General features: G+C 29.6%; 1 protein-coding gene across 1 annotated transcript; it reads right to left on the reverse strand.

The window, feature by feature from the left end:
• Positions 1-10,246: 10,246 nt before the first annotated feature.
• Positions 10,247-12,578, reverse strand: LOC145012718 (uncharacterized). The gene is made up of 5 exons (XM_078971511.1): positions 11,553-12,578; positions 11,217-11,466; positions 10,851-11,137; positions 10,590-10,766; positions 10,247-10,504 (listed from the first exon to the last, which is right to left on the reverse strand). The coding sequence occupies exons 1-5, from the start codon at positions 12,576-12,578 to the stop codon at positions 10,247-10,249; spliced, it is 1,998 nt and encodes a 665-aa protein (XP_078827637.1).
• Positions 12,579-20,855: the final 8,277 nt, after the last annotated feature.

The raw sequence follows: 20,855 nt of genomic DNA on the forward strand, positions 1-20,855 counted from the left end.
TTGCAATGAAATCATTATGAAAATTGATGTTTGAATATTTCTACAACAAATGGATATGATTCTTATTTATGGTGTTTATGGAAAAAGTGGAGAATTTACCAAATAGGGAGAGTTTCTCATCGCCCAAATTTCAATTGGACAGAAATTTGGAATCACGCAACTTGGTTGCATGATGAATGAGAAATTTCATATTTGGAAATTAGACTAATTCGTTGACAAAGTGTCAAGTGAAGGACTAGGAGATCGAGTACACAAAGTTGTGTGATGGTCAAAGTCCACCATAATAGTAACAAGACATTCATCATGATTTACTAAAAGTTTAGTAAATATGATTATACTTATAAGGTTAAGTGTAATTCGGAATTGATTAAAAAGGTTTAAATCAATAGCAAAACGAATAAGAAGAATCAAGTAGGCAGAAAGATAAAAGTTTCTCCATTCTAAGAAGAAAGGAGAGTAGCTTTTATGCTTTATGATAGGTCTGAATGATTAAGAACCATATCTTAATTGATCCTCTAAGTGAGTCTTAGTACAATTGTATGTCTAAGTAGAGGAATCAAGAATTGAAGAAATGGTTAAATCAAGAAGTCAATCATACTTCGTTCCAAAACAAGTCTTAGAGTTAAGATTGTGACAATGAGTGACAAGTATTAAAAGGTTTATAAAGTTCATCAAATGTGGAAAGTTGTGATGTCTTGGATAAGACAAAGACCAACTAGGACCAATTTATGAAGTGTTTTGATAAAATCTACACTAACTCTTGAATATTTATTTTGTCAAGAAATGGTTATTGACAAGAGAATCTTATATGTCAAGAAGTCAGTGGGAGTCTTAATGGTCTTGAAAGGTTTCAAGAACAAATCAAATAAACCTTATCGATCATCACTAGCACACGAGTTAAGGTTTACAACCTATCGTGTTAACATTATTTTGTTTCTGTGTTGTTTCCAATTGAGTTAATTATGCATGTGAGTTCTATGAGTTCTCATTTTGAACGCATAAAAGGCAAAGCACCTTAATCAATGAAAGGTACATTGATGGGAAAGGGTGAGCTGCTTAACTACTTGGAAGACATGGTGGGCAGCTGTGCTACCTTAAGGCAAGAAATCAAGATTAAGAAAGTTAGGTCCATATGAGTTTGAATTTTTCGTAAACTTTGGTTTTGACAAATTCACATGGATAGGAACAAATACACCGTTTAAATCTAAGTGACATAAGATTTCCTCCTTCATGAAAATGATTGTGAGGAAATTCTTTCACTAAGAAAGATTTTAAGAAGATAGTGATTGTAAAATTGCATTCTCGAATTTGATTATGGTTACGGTATCCCTTTCCATAATTTGAATTGTGAGGTTTGGCAATTAGTCTTAATTGTTTAGACACACATATGAACTATCTAAGGCAAAGGTGTATAAGTTCAAGAAGCATTGATAAAAGATTATCAAAGCACTAAGTATTAGAAACATGGACTTAAGAAATTCAATAGGTATTGTTTTTCTGAAAGTTAAGATGTTTATGAATACATGTTGAAGCTAGTGGGAGCATAAGTGTTATGTTTTATAATAATCATCATGATAGTGGGAGCATAAATGTTATGATTGTATGATTATTAAGCCAAGTATTTCAAGTTAGCAATATTAGTTATAGAAAACAAGAGTTATACCTTACAAAGTCGTAAGGGTTGTAAAGTTGTTTTGCTATAATTAAGGGAGAGAATATTATGCTTCATTTCAAATCTAAAGGCTTAGGTTGAGAAATGTTAATAAATTTAGTCAAAGATACATAGTGTGTTCTTAAAATTTTGATTATGATTACGACATTCCTCCTCACAATTCGAATTTTGAGAACATAGCAAATAAAACATTATGCGTCGTGTCCCATACGCTTCGGGAATAGGATCGATTGCAAATGCTTTAATGTTTGACCATTATAAAATTTTCAAAATGTCTAGCGTATTTAGAGGGAAAGGGACTAGAATTAGTTTTGACTAAAATAATTAAACAACTATCAAAGGACAATCCAAAGTTCGACGAGGATTGGTTGCTTATGAGTAGTTGGAAGCATGGTATTGAATGGACCATATCGACATTTAGGAATTGAATATTGAAAATCTATGTCTAGATTAGAAACTTTTATGCAAAAGGATGTTCAAAGGAATGTACTTTGAGTGAGAGACATCATATTTAAGGAATTATCTTGTAACAATCTCTGATAGAAGATTTTGTAATATCATTGGCAATAGTCTTTGTGACTTTGGTGCAGTGACATTACGAAAGGATCGTTACATAGAATGTTAGAATCTAGCATATTCTATAAGTGGAAAGAATTTGATATTCTTACACTTATGAAAAAGGATTTGGAGTTGTGAAATGAGAATGATTGGAAATGTGTTCAATTTGATCTATTTCACAAAAGTAAGAACCATAGGTAAATATTGTGTGCATGCTAAGAGCATGGGACAAGTGTAATAATTCAAGTAAGAAGTTGATTACCCGAAATGACAAATAATGAGTAATCGATATGGTGATAAATAAAATGAGTTTTATTTATACTCAAAGGTTTGAGGCCATATGGGATTAGTATTATTCTTGTGTTTCACATTTGCATGTTTTGACTTCCTGAATAATTTAATTGGTTGAGAACAGTCAAATTATTCGAACGGGCCACAGTCGTTCATATGTTGGAAGTAGGTATGAATAAAGACTGTCGTGAATTGGTGTGTGGATTGTCTAAAAGAGTATTAGACATAAGCAAATGTTTGCTGCAACATTCATGAGTGCTTATGAATATGAATTTGAGCATTGGATTAAACCCAACCTCACTTGGATCACTCCATGACTTGTATCACGAGTGATTGGTGAGACGAAAACATCTTATATTCTTGAAACTGAGATGTGTGAGTTATATCTTGCTAATCGGTTGCACATTGATAATATGAAAACGCACTAGTAACTTGGTGTTATAAAACATATTGTTGTGTGTGATTCGATGAGTGAGTGCAAGCAAGCATTGTATCAAAGTTTATCCGTTCCTTTTATCCAAAGAAGGATAAAAGCGATATCTTTGGGCCCGCCGATGGTTTAGTGATGACAAACGTAAATGCTCAGTCGGGCTGGGGCTAATTTGATTTGTTCAATTAGTCAGTCGTCATAAATCGGGAATCGAGATATAGTACAAAGAGAATGATTTGAAATCATATCTCATATGATATCTAGAATGGAGGAATATATGATCCCTTATCTAAGGACATGCGTATCTGATAGGATCAGAGTTGACAACGACTTTGGAAAGCTACGATTGCAAATCAGGATCTGAAGTCATACGCAGAATAGTTATTAGACTTATCCAAGTGGGAGACTGTTGGATTAGTGTCTAAGACCATAACTATTTTGGTATGTACTTGACCCGATGGTGCATGGTCCTTTTGGGTTGCCTTCACCAAAGCAACTTGATAGGATGAATTATGGAGAGAAAGGATTAAATATGATTTATTAATATATTATGGGAATAATATAATAAAGGAGAAATCATAATTGTTTAATTAATATTAGTCAATAATTAATTGGTAATTAGTTTTGTGACTAAAAGAGATTAATTAAACTTAAGGGACTGGAATTGTAATTATAAGATAATTGCAATTTGGGCCATGGATTGCCTTATATTATAAGGTGGATGAATTCTATAGGGGAAGCCCATATGAAATCGTCCAAGGCCTTAAGGAAAGGGCTCCATGGGTTGCTTAGGGCTTAAGCATCCAAATTAGGGTTTCCTTGTTAGATAACCCTAATTGCCTCACTATATATAGATCCCATAAGGACCAAAAACGTGGCTAAGCTTCTTGATAGGGTTTCACACGAGTTTTGGTAGCCTCCATCCTCTCTCCTCTTCATCCTCTTGCTTATGGTGTTTGTGAACCATTAGAGGAGTGACACTTGTGACTCTAAGCCTTCTAAAGTCAATACAAGGAGATTTGGGATTGTTATTGCTACATAACAATCAAGGTAACATTATAAACCTATTCTCAGGTTAATATGATTATTTGAATGCTAGAATTAGGGTTTATAGTCTTGGATAACTTGCATGTACAATAGAGAAACCTAGATCCAAGCATTAGGGTTTGTATGAGCACATAGGATGTTCTTAGGACCAAAACCCATCATCAAGGTCCTTAGTGCAAGATCATCCTCCGAAAACCTTAGAACAAATTAGAATTATCTTCTGGGCATCTTGAAGTAGAAAAATGTTGGTGCATTGGTTTCCTTTGTATTTTTTTACGAAAAAAACCCCTTACTTTGTCTTTTTTTGTCCATAAAAAAACCTCTTAACCTTCTAACTGCTTCTAAATAATCCCTCAACTTTTTAGTTTTTCTCGAAAAAAAACCCTCAATTTAACAATTTATTTGGGAAAAAAATGACTAAAAGGGTCATGTCGAAAAAATTAGAAAAATACCATGTCTTTTTCATTCGAAAAATAAATTTAAAGTTTAATATGAAAAAAACACAAAGTATAAGGTAATTTTTGCGATTAATCTAAAGTTTATCCATGCTTATGAATGTAACGAAATCATATACAAAACGAAAGGCATTTACAAGTCAAACCTGTTAGGGTAAACTGCAAGAAAGTCATTATCATTATCATACATCATACATACTTATAAAGCTATCATTTTTTCTTGAATCTCATGCATTTGAAACCCTCATTTTTAACTTCATGAAACCACATTCATTTGAAACTCCTTTTTTTAACTAATGCAACTTAAAAGTTTTTTAATTATGATTGAACACTCAAAAGATTTATAACTTATATTATGTTTAATTAGCATTTAGTGAAAAGTTTACTATAAAAAAGCCAATCTTTTGTGTCTTTTGTATTATATAAAATCTTACATATAAGAAGGATTTGAAGATATTGTGATTCAAAAGTTTTCATATGGTTGAAGCATTCATGATCCAAATATGATGAATTGAAAAATAGGTAATATGATTTTTTCTTTCAACCAAAACAAATGAAACTTTTCTATTCTTTTTTTATATTTAGTTTCTCATTTAATCTTTATATGTCATTTGTGTGTATTATTCAATCTTGAATGTGACTCTAAAAACATCAATGTTTTGCTTGGAATATCTTTATGATTCTTCTTTTTCAAAAAAAATATTTTGATTGCAAGTTAGAGAAGAATTGTCATCAAGTTTCTATGGTTGAATGGTGTTAAATGAAGAACGAAGATTCATAAAATGGATATATATATATATATATATATATATATATATATATATATATATATATATATATATATATATATATATATATATATATATATATATTTGTTTGAGCAAAGTTGACGAATGTTAGTTTTTTCTTTTGATTTAAATGTATGTTTATGTAACATCTTTATTTATATATTCAACCATTCAATGCTCTTATTTATTTGATTGTAGTTTTTCTATTTTGATTATGTTTATTTTCTATTATTTCTTTGTTGGGTTATCCTACACAACATATTTGAAAGATAATATTTAAAAGATAACATAATTTTGAACATTTGATATATAGTTATGATAGGCTTATCATGATATGTTCTTAATATGAAAGTAATAAATCCATATTACTACGAAAAGAATTACATATGAAATTTACGAATATATATATATATATATATATATATATATATATATATATATATATATATATATATATATATATATATATATATATATATATATATATATATAGGGAAATGATCAAATGAGAACACTTAAAAGGTTGAGAACGCGAGAACAAGGTATATTTTTTTGTGATTACATATATTCATTTGTGGAGAAATGATAAATTTTTACGGACAATCAACATGAATATGCCTTTTCTTTTCAATTGAAATTAAAGGTGTAAAAATATATCATTTCTCCATAAATGAATATATGGAATCACAAATGCATATACTTTGTTCTCGCGTTCTCAACCTTTTTGGTGTTCTCATTTGATCATATTCCTATATATATATATATATATATATATATATATATATATATATATATATATATATATATATATATATATATATATACACGCACCTATTTATGCTATAAAATTATAATTAAATATCTTTATGTTTAATAATGGAAGAGATTAAAATTATGCATCAAAACCAATTATTATAATAATAATAATAATAATAATAATAATAATAATAATAATAATAATAATAATAATAATAAAATATACCTTTTCAAGTACCGCATTCATTTGAAACTCACGCTACAACTCAAAAGTTTTCTAATTTATGTATATTTATTAGTTACAACTCAAGAGTTTTTAACTTATGATTATTAATTAGTAATAACTAATAACTTTTTATTTTCCTTTGTTTTATAAGGTTGTAAAGTTTTTCCTCATTAAAAACCACTGTTGTAAAAATCCCAACTAGGTCCCGATTAATCTCCGATTAGTCCCTAGGCGTTACTCGGCCGACTAGAGGGCGCCTAGCGATTAATCCTTGCATACATAATATGTGAAACATTATAAAACGATGAATTTTTAACATTTTGGAGAAGTTTTATCCTAATGGAAACTATTTGAGGCATGATTAGTGTTGTATTAATCATATTATCCTATTTTGTTTTCATATTAGTGGTATTTACGAACTTTGATATGATATTACTCATATTTAATTTCTTAAAATTCAACAAATTAACAATTAATGGTACCCGATTAATCCTCCGATTAATCTCCGCCGAACCGATTAATCCCTTGATCCTAGCCCACCGACTAGCTAATGTCGAGCGTTTTTTGCAACCTTGTTAAAAACATTAATGTATTTGAAGAGACTTGTGATTTAAATATGAAGAGTTAATATAAATGTTATAATAAATGTTTTAGTGTTTTTATGTTATTAAAAGTTATAGTGTTTATTTTTCATACTTTTTATTATTCGTTATATATATATATATCCTTTTTAATACAAATTTTATAATAGATGTTTTTTCTATTTTTGTTCATATTTTTGTTCATCCATTCAAAGTCGCTTTTAAACTAATTGACCAGTTACCATTAATCTAATAGGTTACCAAATAAATGACATGAAAATATTGTGATGCGGAAGCCACGTAAGATCTTATGTGGTAGTATTGAGTTTCAAAATAATAGAATTTTTCATTAACTATGCCAAAATATTATGATTTTTCTAGAGGTAATTTCATCACATTCATTTGAAACTTTCATGTATTTTTTCTAGAGTATGGCACAAAAAACACTCTTTTTACACAGAAATTCGATTTTGACACTGTGTTTTCCAATTTATTACAATTCTGATCACTTGACTGGTTAACCAGGTTACATGCTGATGTGACATGATGACGTGTCAATTTTGATGACGTGACATGCTGACATGATATGTTGACGTGTCAAAATTGAATTTTTTTTTTCACAAAAAACACTAAGTTTTTATTTAATTTTTATTTTGATACTAAGTTTAATTTGTTCTTTCAACTTTAACACTATGTTTTTTTGTTCCAAATCGAACATCATTCTTTCCAATTTTGTTCAATATTGACAATTTTCTATTTGAAATCGTATAAATATGTTTTTTTTTTCATTTAAAAACCATAGTTTTGTATAAATACATATATTTTTTTGTTTACACTCAAACCATATTTTTATGTATAAATATGTATTAGTTATGTAAAAAACTTTATTTTATATTAAATATACAAATTTAAAATGTGTTTGGAGGTTTGGAGGCGTGTAGTCAATCAAAACTCGGATATCAAGTTTGCAACCATCAAATTTTTACATCTTATTTGAAGCTTATGCTTAATTTGATTTTCATGATATAACTAATGCTTTGAATGTAAGAAGAAAAAAAAACACCTTGTATTTAACTAAAAATGTGGTTTTTAAACGAAAAAAATATGTTTATACAGTTTAAAATGTAATAAAAAAATATATTTATACGGTTTCAAATGGAAAATAGACAAAATTGAACAAAATTTGATAAATGATGTTCGATTTGAACAAAAAAAAACATAGTTCAAAATTGAAATAAAAAATTAAACTTAGTGTCAAAATCGAAAAAAAGTGAAAACTTAGTGTTTTTTGTGGAAAAAAAATCAATTTTGACACGTCAGCATATCATGTCAGTATGCCACATCATCAAAACTGACACGTCATCATGCCACATCAACATGTAACCTGGTTAATCGGTCTAGTGGTCAGAATTGTAACAAATTGGAAAACACAGTGTCAAAATTGACACAAAAAAAAACACGGTGTCAAAATCGAATTTTTGTGTAAAATGAGTGTTTTTTGTGACATTTACCCTATTTTTTCCTTTCACCACATTCATTTGAAACCCTCATGACTTTTCAATTTATTTATAATAATATTTATAATTTTGTTAATTAAGTTAAACATATATCAAATCTAAAGTATAATCATATATAAGCTAAATTTCAATATTAAAATAATATCATTACTTCTACTTATAAAATTATGGTTTTTAACTTTTAACATAATATACTTAAATTATTAGTTTTAATATATTGTTGGAAGTAAACCATTGTCATTCGAAAGATATAATTTTGGAATGGTTTGTATAAAACAATTAAATTATTAATTTAAATATAACATTACAGGGTCAACTTAAATATAAATTTTAGTTTAACTTAAACAACCTAAATAATATTTTGTAAATATGTAAAAGTGATAAATTGTAGTGTCTTTGTAATAGTGATTATCAGTTGTTTAATAAGGTTAAATAAATATCAAACTCAAAGTGTAATCATAAATAAACTAAATTTTAATTTTAAAATAATATATTTACTTCTACTTATAAAGTTATGTCTTTAACTTTCAACATATTATACTTAATTTACTAGATTTAATATGTTGTTATATGTAAACCATTATCAATTTAAAGCTACAACCTTTGAACAGTTTTGATAAAATACTTAAATTGTTAACCAAAATATAACATTACAATGTCAATATAAATATAAATTCCAGTTCCATTTAAAAACACAAAAGAATATTTTATAAATAGTTAAACGTGATAAATTATAGTGATAAATGCAAAAACTAAATTGCAATCTCAATTTAACTAAAATATTATTAAACATATTTTTATAATGGTTAAAAGTTTTCAAATGAGTAGCTTAAAATAAGAAAAAACATCATAAATGGTCCCTGTGTTTTCCCAGATTCTGAAGTTTAGTCCCCGTAGTTTAAAAATCTCATAGTTGGTCCCTATGCTTTCAAAACTTTTGACAGGTGGTCCTTATCCCTCACACCGTTAGAATCCCACCGTTAACCCTTATTTCATTAAAATAATATAAGGGTAAATCGGTCTTTTCACCTGTGCCCTCTTCTTTATAACCAAATGCATGTCTATATTGGTCTAACCCTTCTCACACCCACTGTCTTCTACTCTCACTCTACTGCTCACTCTACTGTGCATCGAATTCCAAAACGATTTCTGCGAGTGTCGAAGATGGCGATTTGTAGATGTGGAATGGAAACAACGAAGTTGACCTCATGGACGGATCGTAACCCAGGAAGGCAATTTTTGAATTGTTCAAGATGTGGGTTCGTAAGGTGGGTTGACCCTCCGATGTGTGCAAGGGCATTGGTGGTGATTCCAAGTTTAATAAGATCAATGAATCGATTAGAAGAGATGGTTGCAATTGCAAGTGCAGAACTGTGGAACTACCGGTTTATGTTGTTCTGTTCATGGATGATTTTTTTTTTGGTTTTATTTTAACTAGTAAGGATTTGGATGGTAATAGGATGGGGGTTTTTGGTTTCTTTGTACGCATCTAACTAGTTCAGGGGGTTTTGGATATTGATGGAATGGGTATTTGTGGTTTCATTTTGTTGTATGAAGTGTAACACATTAAGTTAACGGAAATGATGATTATGTATTTTGTTATAAATCTGTGGTTTTGATGTTCATTTTTGTATGATGCATTGTTATAACTGCATCTTGCAAATGGTTAGGAATGGTATTTCAAATCTACATTGTTATACATGCATCTTCTTGAGAAAGGTTTGGAGAGGGTAATTCATAAGCAAAATGTTGATAAAATCATTACAAGTTTGTGTTTAACCCATACAAACACGAGACTTACTTTCAACATACTTACTGATGGAATGTCTTAACCCATACAAACATTACAAAAGACCTAATTACCATAATTTAAACAACCAAACCATAATTTATGTTTCAAAAGACCTAACTACCCAAACATCCAACTAACTACTTAACATATTTCCTAAATTACCCTTTCCCTTTCCTTGTGTCTTACCCTTTGCCTGTGTCTTCCCTTTTCCCTGTGTCTTCCCCTTTGATCCAACTTCACTAATGCCTCCCTGCTCTTTACATGTTCTTGAATTGTGCCCCTTGTTATGACACTTTGAACAAGTGACTGCAATAAATTTCCTGCTCAATTTAGTGGTTTGGCTGTTGGGCTCATCAACACCTCTCCTTCTCTTCTTTTTTGGCCTCCCAACCTACACATATGCATTTATTATATTTAAAACATTAACATACATGCTGGCATTAAAAGTACATATCTAGCCTAGTTGACATAACAACCTGTGTGTGATGTTTTGGTGGAGTTAAAGTGAATGGACAATCACTTTTTGGCCACATTGATCGACCATTTATTGGATCAATTTTGTTCAGATACATGGCTCTCCATGTTGATAACTTATAGCAAGGATGGACCCAATCCTCAACATCAGGGGCATCTTCTCCATTTTCAATTTTGTTCTATATAGCAGAAACAACATGCCTACATGGAAAACCTGTAATCTCCCAGAACCTACAAGTGCAACTTCTTTCATTTAGGTTCACCACATACTGATCCTGCCATGTGCTTGCAACTTGGTACTTTCCTGCCCCATTATACTTAGCTACATACTTTGCTGCTTGAGTCTTAATCTCCTCTAAAATTATAGTTGCAGTAGTACTTAGTTCCCCTTGACACTTATCTATTTCCTTTTTCACAACACACAATCTCTTCATGAGATACTCTCTAATATACTCTAAGCAGGTGATGATTGGTTTATCCCTACCTTCCTCTATCTTAGCATTGAATACCTCACAAAGATTATTCAACAAACAATCAGTGTGTTCCCTACCTGTGAAAACCATATTCAAAAAGAGAAATTACAAATTTTATATTAAAACATAAAACTCAACAACCTCTAAATGACATACCACTGAAGTGAGATTTAGACCATGTCTCTGCAGGAATCTTACACAACCAAGCATGAGCTTCATCATTCATTTTCTTCAACTGATCCATTTCATATTTAAAGTGATTTACTATTGTTGCTCTACCACATTCCCAAACCAAGTCACTCAACTCTTTTCCTTTCCATTGTTTCTTCAAATTCTCCTGAATATGCCTCAAACAAAACCTATGTTCTGCATTGGGAAATACCTTTGCAACTGCTGGTATTATCCCCTTAACAAATGCAAATTCAGTCAGTTTCATTTATAAAATTAGAAAATAAGCTACACTATCATGAGAAATAATTAGGTATAACATACCTTTTGTCTATCAAAAATGAAGGTAAAATTTGAATTTGCTCCCAATTCTAAGTCTTCTCCTAACAGTTCCATGAACCAGGTCCAAGAACTAGTTGTCTCAGCCTCTACCACTGCATATGCTACAGGGTATATTCCATTATTTGAGTCTAGACCCACAGCAATTAGTACTTGCCCAGGATATGGGCCTTTCAAGAATGTACCATCAACTCCTAGGAAATCCCTTAACCCAGCTTTGAATCCCAACTTCAATGCACCTAGACATACATATATTCTTCTAAAAGTTCTTGTATTAGTCGACAATGATGGTTCAGGATACACATCTATCCTAACAGTTGAACCAGGATTTGTGTTTAGCAGTTCCAAAGCATAATCCCTCAGATACCCATATTGAAGTTGGTAGTCCCCACTAATCACACGTTCAGCCATTTGCTTTGCCCTACCAACCTTTTGAACTGACATACCAAGCTCCAACTTCTTACACAACTCCTCGTGTAAAGCTTTGATTGGAATTTTAGGGTTACTTTGAATTTGTGGAACAATTAAGTTTGCTAAATATTTGGAAGTACAAGCTTTAACTGATATTGTCTGCAAACATTTATGGACTTCATGTACTGTTTTCACCAACCAATCTATATTCTCATCTGGCCTTGAGATTTGGACTGCCCAAGGACATTTTCCTTTTTTACTAATCACATTTTTGCCCTTGCACTTTACCTTACTTCTAGTTGATGGCCCACCACATTGAACTATTTCAGTAGATTGTCCCTTGCACTTTACCTTACTTCTTGTTGATGGCCCACCACATTGAACTGTTTCAGTAGATTGGCCCACAACACCTCCACATTTGACCCTTATCCTGATTTTATCATTTTTTGCTAAGTATAGGGACCTCCTTGTATTTACAGCATGTGCATGCATGTAGTCCACAACTTCCTTCTTTGTTTTGAAACAATGCCCCACCCTATATGGTTTTAAATGGATCTCCCCATGTGAGCATGGAGTTGACCTACTCAACTCCTTAAGCATTTTTGTCCTTTCATCTTCATTAAATCCTGCATACTAATAATCATCGCTTTGAATAACTTCCAACTCTTCATCAACTATGTCATTACCTATACTTTCAGTTTGCTTCTTTAAAATTCCATGTTCATCTACATCCACATGACTTTGGAATTCACTCATGTCTACATCCACATCAAATTGCATGTTAGACTCATGTACAATGTAGTCACTATCATCAGAATCATCTGCACTATAATCAAAACCATCTTCATTCTCACTATAGAAAGCATCTCCACTATCATCACTTACCATGCCCTCTAGAATTTCCATTTCTACTTGATTGTCTTCACCATTCGGTACACTGTACTCAGCATCAAATTCAGCATAAGTTGAATAATCATCTGTAAATGCTTCAAATTCATCGAGTCTTACACTTTGTTGTCCATCAATATCTTCAGAAATTGGTTCCTCTGCAAGATTGCCTAAATTGCTCTTACACACTTCTTCTATGTGGCCCATGATCAATCCTTCATTCACATCAATGACATTACTTCGTTGGCTAACTTGAGACATAACATATGGAACAGTAGTCTTTGAATGATCCTGACTTTCATCCATATCTATTACCTGTGACTGGTCAACAACATGGTTGGCAGGGGGGTCTAACTCAAGCTTTTTACTACACGATCCTACTTCTCTTCTACAAGGTTTTTTTCTATTAAGTTCCGGTGACACACTCTCAGGTTCCAGTTCCTCGATAACAACTTTGGAAGGAGACTTAAAATAACTAGCTACCCTAGTCTGACCAATTTCAGTATAGACCTTTACAAGTCTGTGCTTAGGGACATACGAAACCAATTTAAGAACATCTTGGTCATTCCCTAAAGGCAATAACCCGTAGTCTAAGGGAAATTCAGGGATACGGAAATGGTAGTAAAGAGTTTGTTCACCTTTGTACCCTAATTCTCGAACCATGTCATCGAGTTCATGGACTGAAAATAAATCAGTGTCAACGTCATCTACGTATGATACACTACCATCGACGTATTTCCTTCAAGGTGACTTGGTGAAGACACCACTATAGTGTATCTTCAACGTGAAATAGTTATCATATCCCTCTACAAACATAAAAATAGAAAGGATAAAGAAGATGATTTATCTTCACAAATACATTCAAGGAAAACAAAAACTTCAATTTTTTTTTTTATGAAAAATCTTACCGTATCTCGATTGCAAGTCCTTCAAGCACGCATTTTTTTCACGCAAACACCATATTGACAGAACCATTGTCCTTTGGTGCTGTGTAAACCCTAAACCCCAATTTCGATTCGAGGATAAGAGTGATCTGTTGAAGACGAAGTCATTGTGCTCTTGGGAGATGAAGAGTGTTTGGGAGTTGACGTGAAGAAGACAGTGGCATAATCATTTCCCTCAATAAAGAAGAGGGCACAGGTGAAAAGACTGATTTACCCTTATATTATTTTAATGAAATAAGGGTTAACGGTGGGATTCTAACGGTGTGAGGGATAAGGACCACCTGTCAAAAGTTTTGAAAGCATAGGGACCAACTATGAGATTTTTAAACTACGGGGACTAAACTTCAGAATCTGGGAAAACACAGGGACCATTTATGATGTTTTTTCTTAAAATAACTTATAATAACAATAGTTAAAAATAACTCTATATAAATGATTATATTGTTACCTTTAAAATCAAAAAATAATGTTTAATGTTTTAAATAATTATAATGATAGCATTTAAAACATTAATCAAATCAATTTTAAAAAATTAGTTAACAATAATAACAACTATAAATAACATTACACCATATATTAAATTTAATTTTATTCATGTTTAACTCACGGGTAGAAGTCATTCAAACAATTGAGATCATGAAGTTATAATAGATGTATATATTATCATATAATTCAAAATAATCAATATATTATTTGAATTTAGTATACAAATTATTATATCAAATTTAAAAACAATGTTATTGTTATATTAAAAAAACATATTTTTGTAAAAACTTCAACTATATAGGTGTTTCTGCGCATTACAATGTTAACTTAAATATAAATTTCAATTCCACTTGAATAACCCAAGAATATTTTGTAAATAGTTAAAAGTGATAAATTGTAGTCATAAATGCAAAAACTAAATTGTAGTATCAGATTAACTGAAATATTTTCTAAATATATTTCTATAATTGTTAAAAGTTTTCAAATAAGTAGTTTAAAATTACTGACAATAACAATAGTTAAAAATAACTCTATATAAATGATTATATTCTTACCTTTAAAATAAAAATAAAAAATTCATGTTTTAAATAATTATAATGATAGAAATTAAAACATTACGCAAATAAATTTTAAAAAATTAATTGACAATAACAACTATAAATAACATTAAACTATATATTATATTTAATTTTATTCATGTGTAAGGTACGGGTACAAATCATTTGAACGATTAAGATTATGAAGTTATAATAGATGTATATATTATCATATAATTAAAAAAAAATCAATATATTATATCAATTTAGTATAAAAATTATTATATCAAATTTAAGACAAAATTACAAAAATGGTCCCTATGGTTTGCCAAAAGTCACAAAGTCAGTCCCTGCTAATTTTTTTTGACGAACATGGTCCCTGTGGTTTCCAAAACTTGCATCAATGACCCTTTTTGTTGATGCCGTTACTGTTCATCCGTTAGTGTAAGGGTATTTTGGTCTTTTCAAGTAGCAGGGACTGGGTTTGTGACTATGGGTAAACCATAGGGACCATTTATGTATTTTTTTTCTATATTTTATGTTTATGAGTTTGTGACTTTTCCACCCATTTACTTTTTAAAATATCACTTTGAACCCTTCACTTTGAACTTTGAAAAATGTTACTTTCACCGCTCTATTTTCTAAATTTTCGTGTTTAACCCCGTATTATATATAATTTGTTTTTTATTAATAGCTTTTGTTCGCTAACATAAAAAAACTATTTTTACGTGTTTATTTTCATATATTTGTCGGTATAATTCAAGGTGATCAACGTTTCGATTATAATTTAGAACTTTCTTTCGTTATTTTTTTTTAAAGTTACATGTTTTTTTTATAAAATTGTCGGTTTAAATTCAAGCTTATTTTTCGACGTAGTTTTTTTTTAACTTTATGTATGTTTCCTACGTATGAGACGGGTCATATATAATAACTTTCGTTTGTTAATTTTAAAAAATATATTATATTCGAGATTGTCTATGTTTTGATCTATTTTTTATACATTTTGTGCTTAATTTTATATACATTCCTACGTATCATTCGGGTCATATATAATAACTTTCGTTTGTTAGCTTAAAAAAATGTAGTATATTCGAGTTGTCTATGTTTCGACCTAACTTTTGTTTCATGTTTTTTACGTATTAATATAGATTCGAGTTTGTTTATACGTAACTTTTTTTATGTTTCGTGTTTATTTTTATGTACGTGTTTTTTTCATTTATGTTTTTTACGTCGAAATGCAACTTTTCTGACTATAATCACCAAAATTCAACTTACAAAATTCAAGCTTATAATTACGCTTTTATCTATTATATGTGAACAAACTTATACGTAGGAACATACATAAAATAAGCACCAAAACGTACAAAAAAAATTAAATCAAAACATAAAAAATAAAGAAAAAGAAAAACTCAAATTTATATTAGCACGTGCATAAAAATAAGTAAGATTTTTTGAAGTTAACGAACGAAAGTTTAAATAATAAAAAATTTATAATATGTGACCCTAATTATAAGTAGGAAACGTACAGAAAATAAAGCACGAAAACATTAAAAAAATATGTTTCGCAAAATGTTTTGGTGCTTACTTTATGTACGTTTCTACGTATAACTTTGTTCACATATAATAGACAAAAGCGTAATTATAAGCTTGAATTTTGTAAGTTGAATTTTGGTGATTATAGTCATAAAAGTTGCATTTCGACGTAAAAAAACATGAATGAAAAAAACACGTACATAAAAATAAGCACGAAACATAAAAAAATTACGTCGAAATATAGACAAACTCGAATCTATATTGATACGTAAAAAACATGAAACAAAAGTTAGGTCGAAACATAGACAAACTCGAATATACTACATTTTTTTAAGCTAACAAACGAAAGTTATTATATATGATCCAAATGATACGTAGGAATGTATATAAAATTAAGCACAAAATGTATACAAAATACATTAAAACATAGACAATCTCGAATATAATATATTTTTTAAAATTAACATACGAAAGTTATTATATATGACCCGTCTCATACGTAGGAAACGTACATAAAGTTAAAAAAAAAAAAAAAAAAAAAAAAAAAAAAAAAACTATGTCGAAAAATAAGCTCGAATTTAAACCGACAATTTTATAAAAAAAAAAAAAAACCATGTAACTTTAAAAAAAATAACGAAAGAAAGTTCTAAATTATAATCGAAACGTTGATCACCTTGAATTATACCGACAAATATATGAAAATAAACACGTAAAAATAGTTTTTTAGGTTAGCGAACAAAAGCTATTAATAAAAAACAAATTATATATAATACGGGGTTAAACACGAAAATTTAGAAAATAGAGGGGTGAAAGTAACATTTTTCAAAGTTCAAAGTGAAGGGTTCAAAGTGATATTTTAAAAAGTAAATGGGTGGAAAAGTCACAAACTCATAAACATAAAATATAGAAAAAAAAATACATAAATGGTCCCTATGGTTTACCCATAGTCACAAACCCAGTCTCTGCTACTTGAAAAGACCAAAATACCCTTACACTAACGGATGAACAGTAACGACGTCAGCAAAAAGGGCCATTGATGCAAGTTTTGGAAACCACAGGGACCATATTCGTCAAAAAAAATTAGTAGGGACTGATCTTGTGACTTTTGGCAAACCATAAGGACCATTTTTGTAATTTTGTCCAAATTTAACAACAACGTTATTGTTATATTTAGAAAAACATATATTTGTAAAAACTTCAACTATATAGTTGTTTCTGCGCAACGCGCGGGTATTCGCCTAGTCTTACCATAAAATTTTGATTTTGATGGAGATTTTTTTTCTTAATTATGTCACTATAAAATTTTCTTACATAATCAACAAAATAACCGGTTCTTCTTGTTTTCTCGGCAACCACTTTTCCTGAATTGTAATAAAGTCACTACGTTTACCAAAATTTAGATTTTGACAACGAGTGTCAAATTGTAAGAAAGTCATTATATTACCACAAAATTTTGATTTTGACACCGGAGTTTTTTTTCTCAATATCAATCAAATGACCGATTCAAGATATGCTATTATGGTTTAGAAGCTCAATTTGTACAACAAATAAATGAAGGTCGACCAAATGGTTGAAACTCACTTTAAGTTAGCGAAAATGACATTGTCACCCTTTCAGGAGATGCTATTGTGATTTAGAAACTCAATTTGTACAACAAGTAAATGAAAACCCCTACAAGGTTGATCTAAGACCCCTACAAGGTCGATTTGTACAACAAATAAACGAATACCCCTAAAATGTTGATTTATTTGTACAACAAATAAATGAAGATCCCTTCAAAGTCGCTTCTAAACTAATTGACCAGTTACCATTAATCTAACAGGTTACCAAATAAATGACATGACAATATTATGATGCGGAAGCCACGTAAGATCTTATGTGGTAGTATTGAGTTTCAAAATAATAGAATTTTTCATTAACTATGCCAAAATAATATGATTTTTCTGGAGGTAACCGAGTAAAGAACACTTTACCGGTAAAAAAGACCGATTTGAATTTTTTTATCCAGTAATAGGATATTGTCATGTGATTTATTGATGCAAACTTTATATTTGAAACTGAATCCTACCACATAAGATCTTACGTGGCTTCCACATCACATTTATTTGGTAACCTGCTAGATTAATAGTAACGGTCAATTAGTTTGGAAGCGGGGTTGTAGGGATCTTTATTTATAGGGGTCTTCATTACTTCTACAAATCAAACTTTTAAACTAAAATAACATCTCCTAAAAATGTGATTATGCCCTTTTCGATGACTTTTAAATGAGTTAAAATCATTCGATCGACCTTCATCTATATATTGTATAAATAAATATTCTAAACCACAATAGCATCTTTTGAATCGGTCAATTTATTGACATTGCAACAAAATTGTAAATGTAATGATATAATTGAGGAAAAAACTTGGTGTCAAAATCGATATTTTGTGGTAATATAATTAGTGACTTTCTTGTAATTTGAATTTCGGTGCAAAATCGAAATTTTGCTAAACTTAATGACTTTTCTGTAATTCGGGAAAAATAATTAACAGGAAAACTTAGAGAATTAATCATTCGGTTGATATTGCAATAAAATTATAAATGTAGTGACACAATTGTAAAAAAAAATATACGTTACTAAAATCCAAATTTTGATAGTAACATAATGACTTTTTACAACTTGCCCAACCTGATATCTGATATTTTTATGAAGGAATTCTTTATCGTTATAACAATTTCATTAATTATAGTTTGGACTGTAATTTGTACGCATATAGGTTTGTATACGTTAAGATTTTCTCAACTACATCACTTAAAATCCTTGTTTAATATCCAAAATTATATTGTCCATTGCAAAATTTATCTTTTTGAAAAGGGAAGTGATTCGTACACAACAATTTATTACCGTACACAACAATTTATGCATTATAGAGTTGTACAATACAACACTTTAAAGCACAAATTATTGTGTACGGAGAAAAAGAGTTGTGTACAAATCAGTTTCCTTTTGAAAACGGTGTAGTTATTGTAACCGTTTTCCTTTAGGATGGACTTTTGGATTTAGAACAACTCCAATGGAAGGTTATTTTATAGCTTATTACTATTCAGTTTTTTTAAATGAACACGGAGATGAAAGCTTTTTTGCTTTTTTTATTTAGATCACTCAATAAAATCCCTTCTATTTTAGCAATATTTTAATTTAGTCATTTCACAATAACTTAGTTTTAAATATTTTTTATTTTCTTACTAATTAATTATTTTAATTAAATATTTAATAACATATTATTTATAAAATATAGTTTTTATGATGATAATATAATACTTTTAATGTTTTTTATTTTATTTTTTTAACTATAATATAATATTTTTTTCTTATTTTATTTTCATAAATAATGAATCAATATATTATTATTTATATATTCATATTAAATATTTAATTTTTAGAAAGATAAGGGTAAAATAGTTAGATTTATAAATAAAAAAAAAAAAAAAAAAAAAAAACACTATTAAATAAGTTTAGCATTGAAGTAGTGCTTTATGTTGAGATCAATATTAATGGAATTATGAGATGACACTTATTTGTAGTATAACCATTGGAGATGCTTAAGTTTTCGTAACATTATATAATTTTGTTTATACCGGTCTACATGGTGTTATTGAGGAATATTATGTAGCACAATCTTTGATTAAATGAACCTTTTGGTGTATTGATCTCGTACATTTTAGATGGTTGATTAATGTGATAATGTTATCATGTGTAACATTTTCTGTTATCCGGCCAATTATACATTAAGTTTTCCATTTGTACGTAATTATTTATGCTGACTATGTTCAACCCAAATGTTGATATAATTTGGCCAAATAATGATGTGTCATTTATATCTTGAGCAAATTGTCTATGTGGACCGTGTTCAACCCAAAGGTAGATACGGTTTAACAAAATAATAACATTTATGTAAAAAAATCATTACGCGTCTTATGCATTTTTTTCATGATCAGTTATGACCATTAATTTCGAGATACTCATTGTGTGTTTTGATTTATGAAAACTTATATAATACATAATTATTATGGAGTAAAAGTCAATTCATGACCAAATTCAGTGAGACGGTGTATTGAATAAAGTAATTCAATTTTGGAAACTTGCTGAATTTGACATTTTTCTTGGCTATGTATAACAATATAGATAATCTATGAAAATATTTTATTACATTGCCATGTCTACTATTTTTTGCTAAATTAGTGTAACGACCCGAATTTCTATCCATCAACGATGTTAGTGTTCCTTTACGTTGTATTCTTAAACTAGTATTATCATTGGTTTAAAGTTAACTTTGGAGGGCCAAAATGTTATAAAATGAACCTTGATCATGTATATGGGTCTATGAGTCACTGTGTGATATCTTGAGGGCCAATTATAGAAGTTATGTGGTATTTAAGTGAGGCTAACCCTAGAATACGGGTTTGTAACCCTATTTGAAGCCAACATCATGTATTTGGAGTATGTTCT

Source organism: Lactuca saligna, chromosome 1 (assembly GCF_052625555.1).
Source record: "Lactuca saligna cultivar CGN05327 chromosome 1, ASM5262555v1, whole genome shotgun sequence".
NCBI classification, from domain to species: domain Eukaryota; kingdom Viridiplantae; phylum Streptophyta; class Magnoliopsida; order Asterales; family Asteraceae; genus Lactuca; species Lactuca saligna.

Bases quoted from the DNA above. Each gene is read 5' to 3' on its own strand.
- LOC145012718 (XM_078971511.1), bottom strand. From the start codon at position 12,578: ATGCTTAAGGAGTTGAGTAGGTCAACTCCATGCTCACATGGGGAGATC. The intron at 11,467-11,552 runs GTATGTTATACC...GCATTTGTTAAG, and splicing joins TCATTTTTGATAGACAAAAG to GGGATAATACCAGCAGTTGC. The intron at 10,505-10,589 runs GTTGTTATGTCA...GCATATGTGTAG, and splicing joins CACCAAAACATCACACACAG to GTTGGGAGGCCAAAAAAGAA.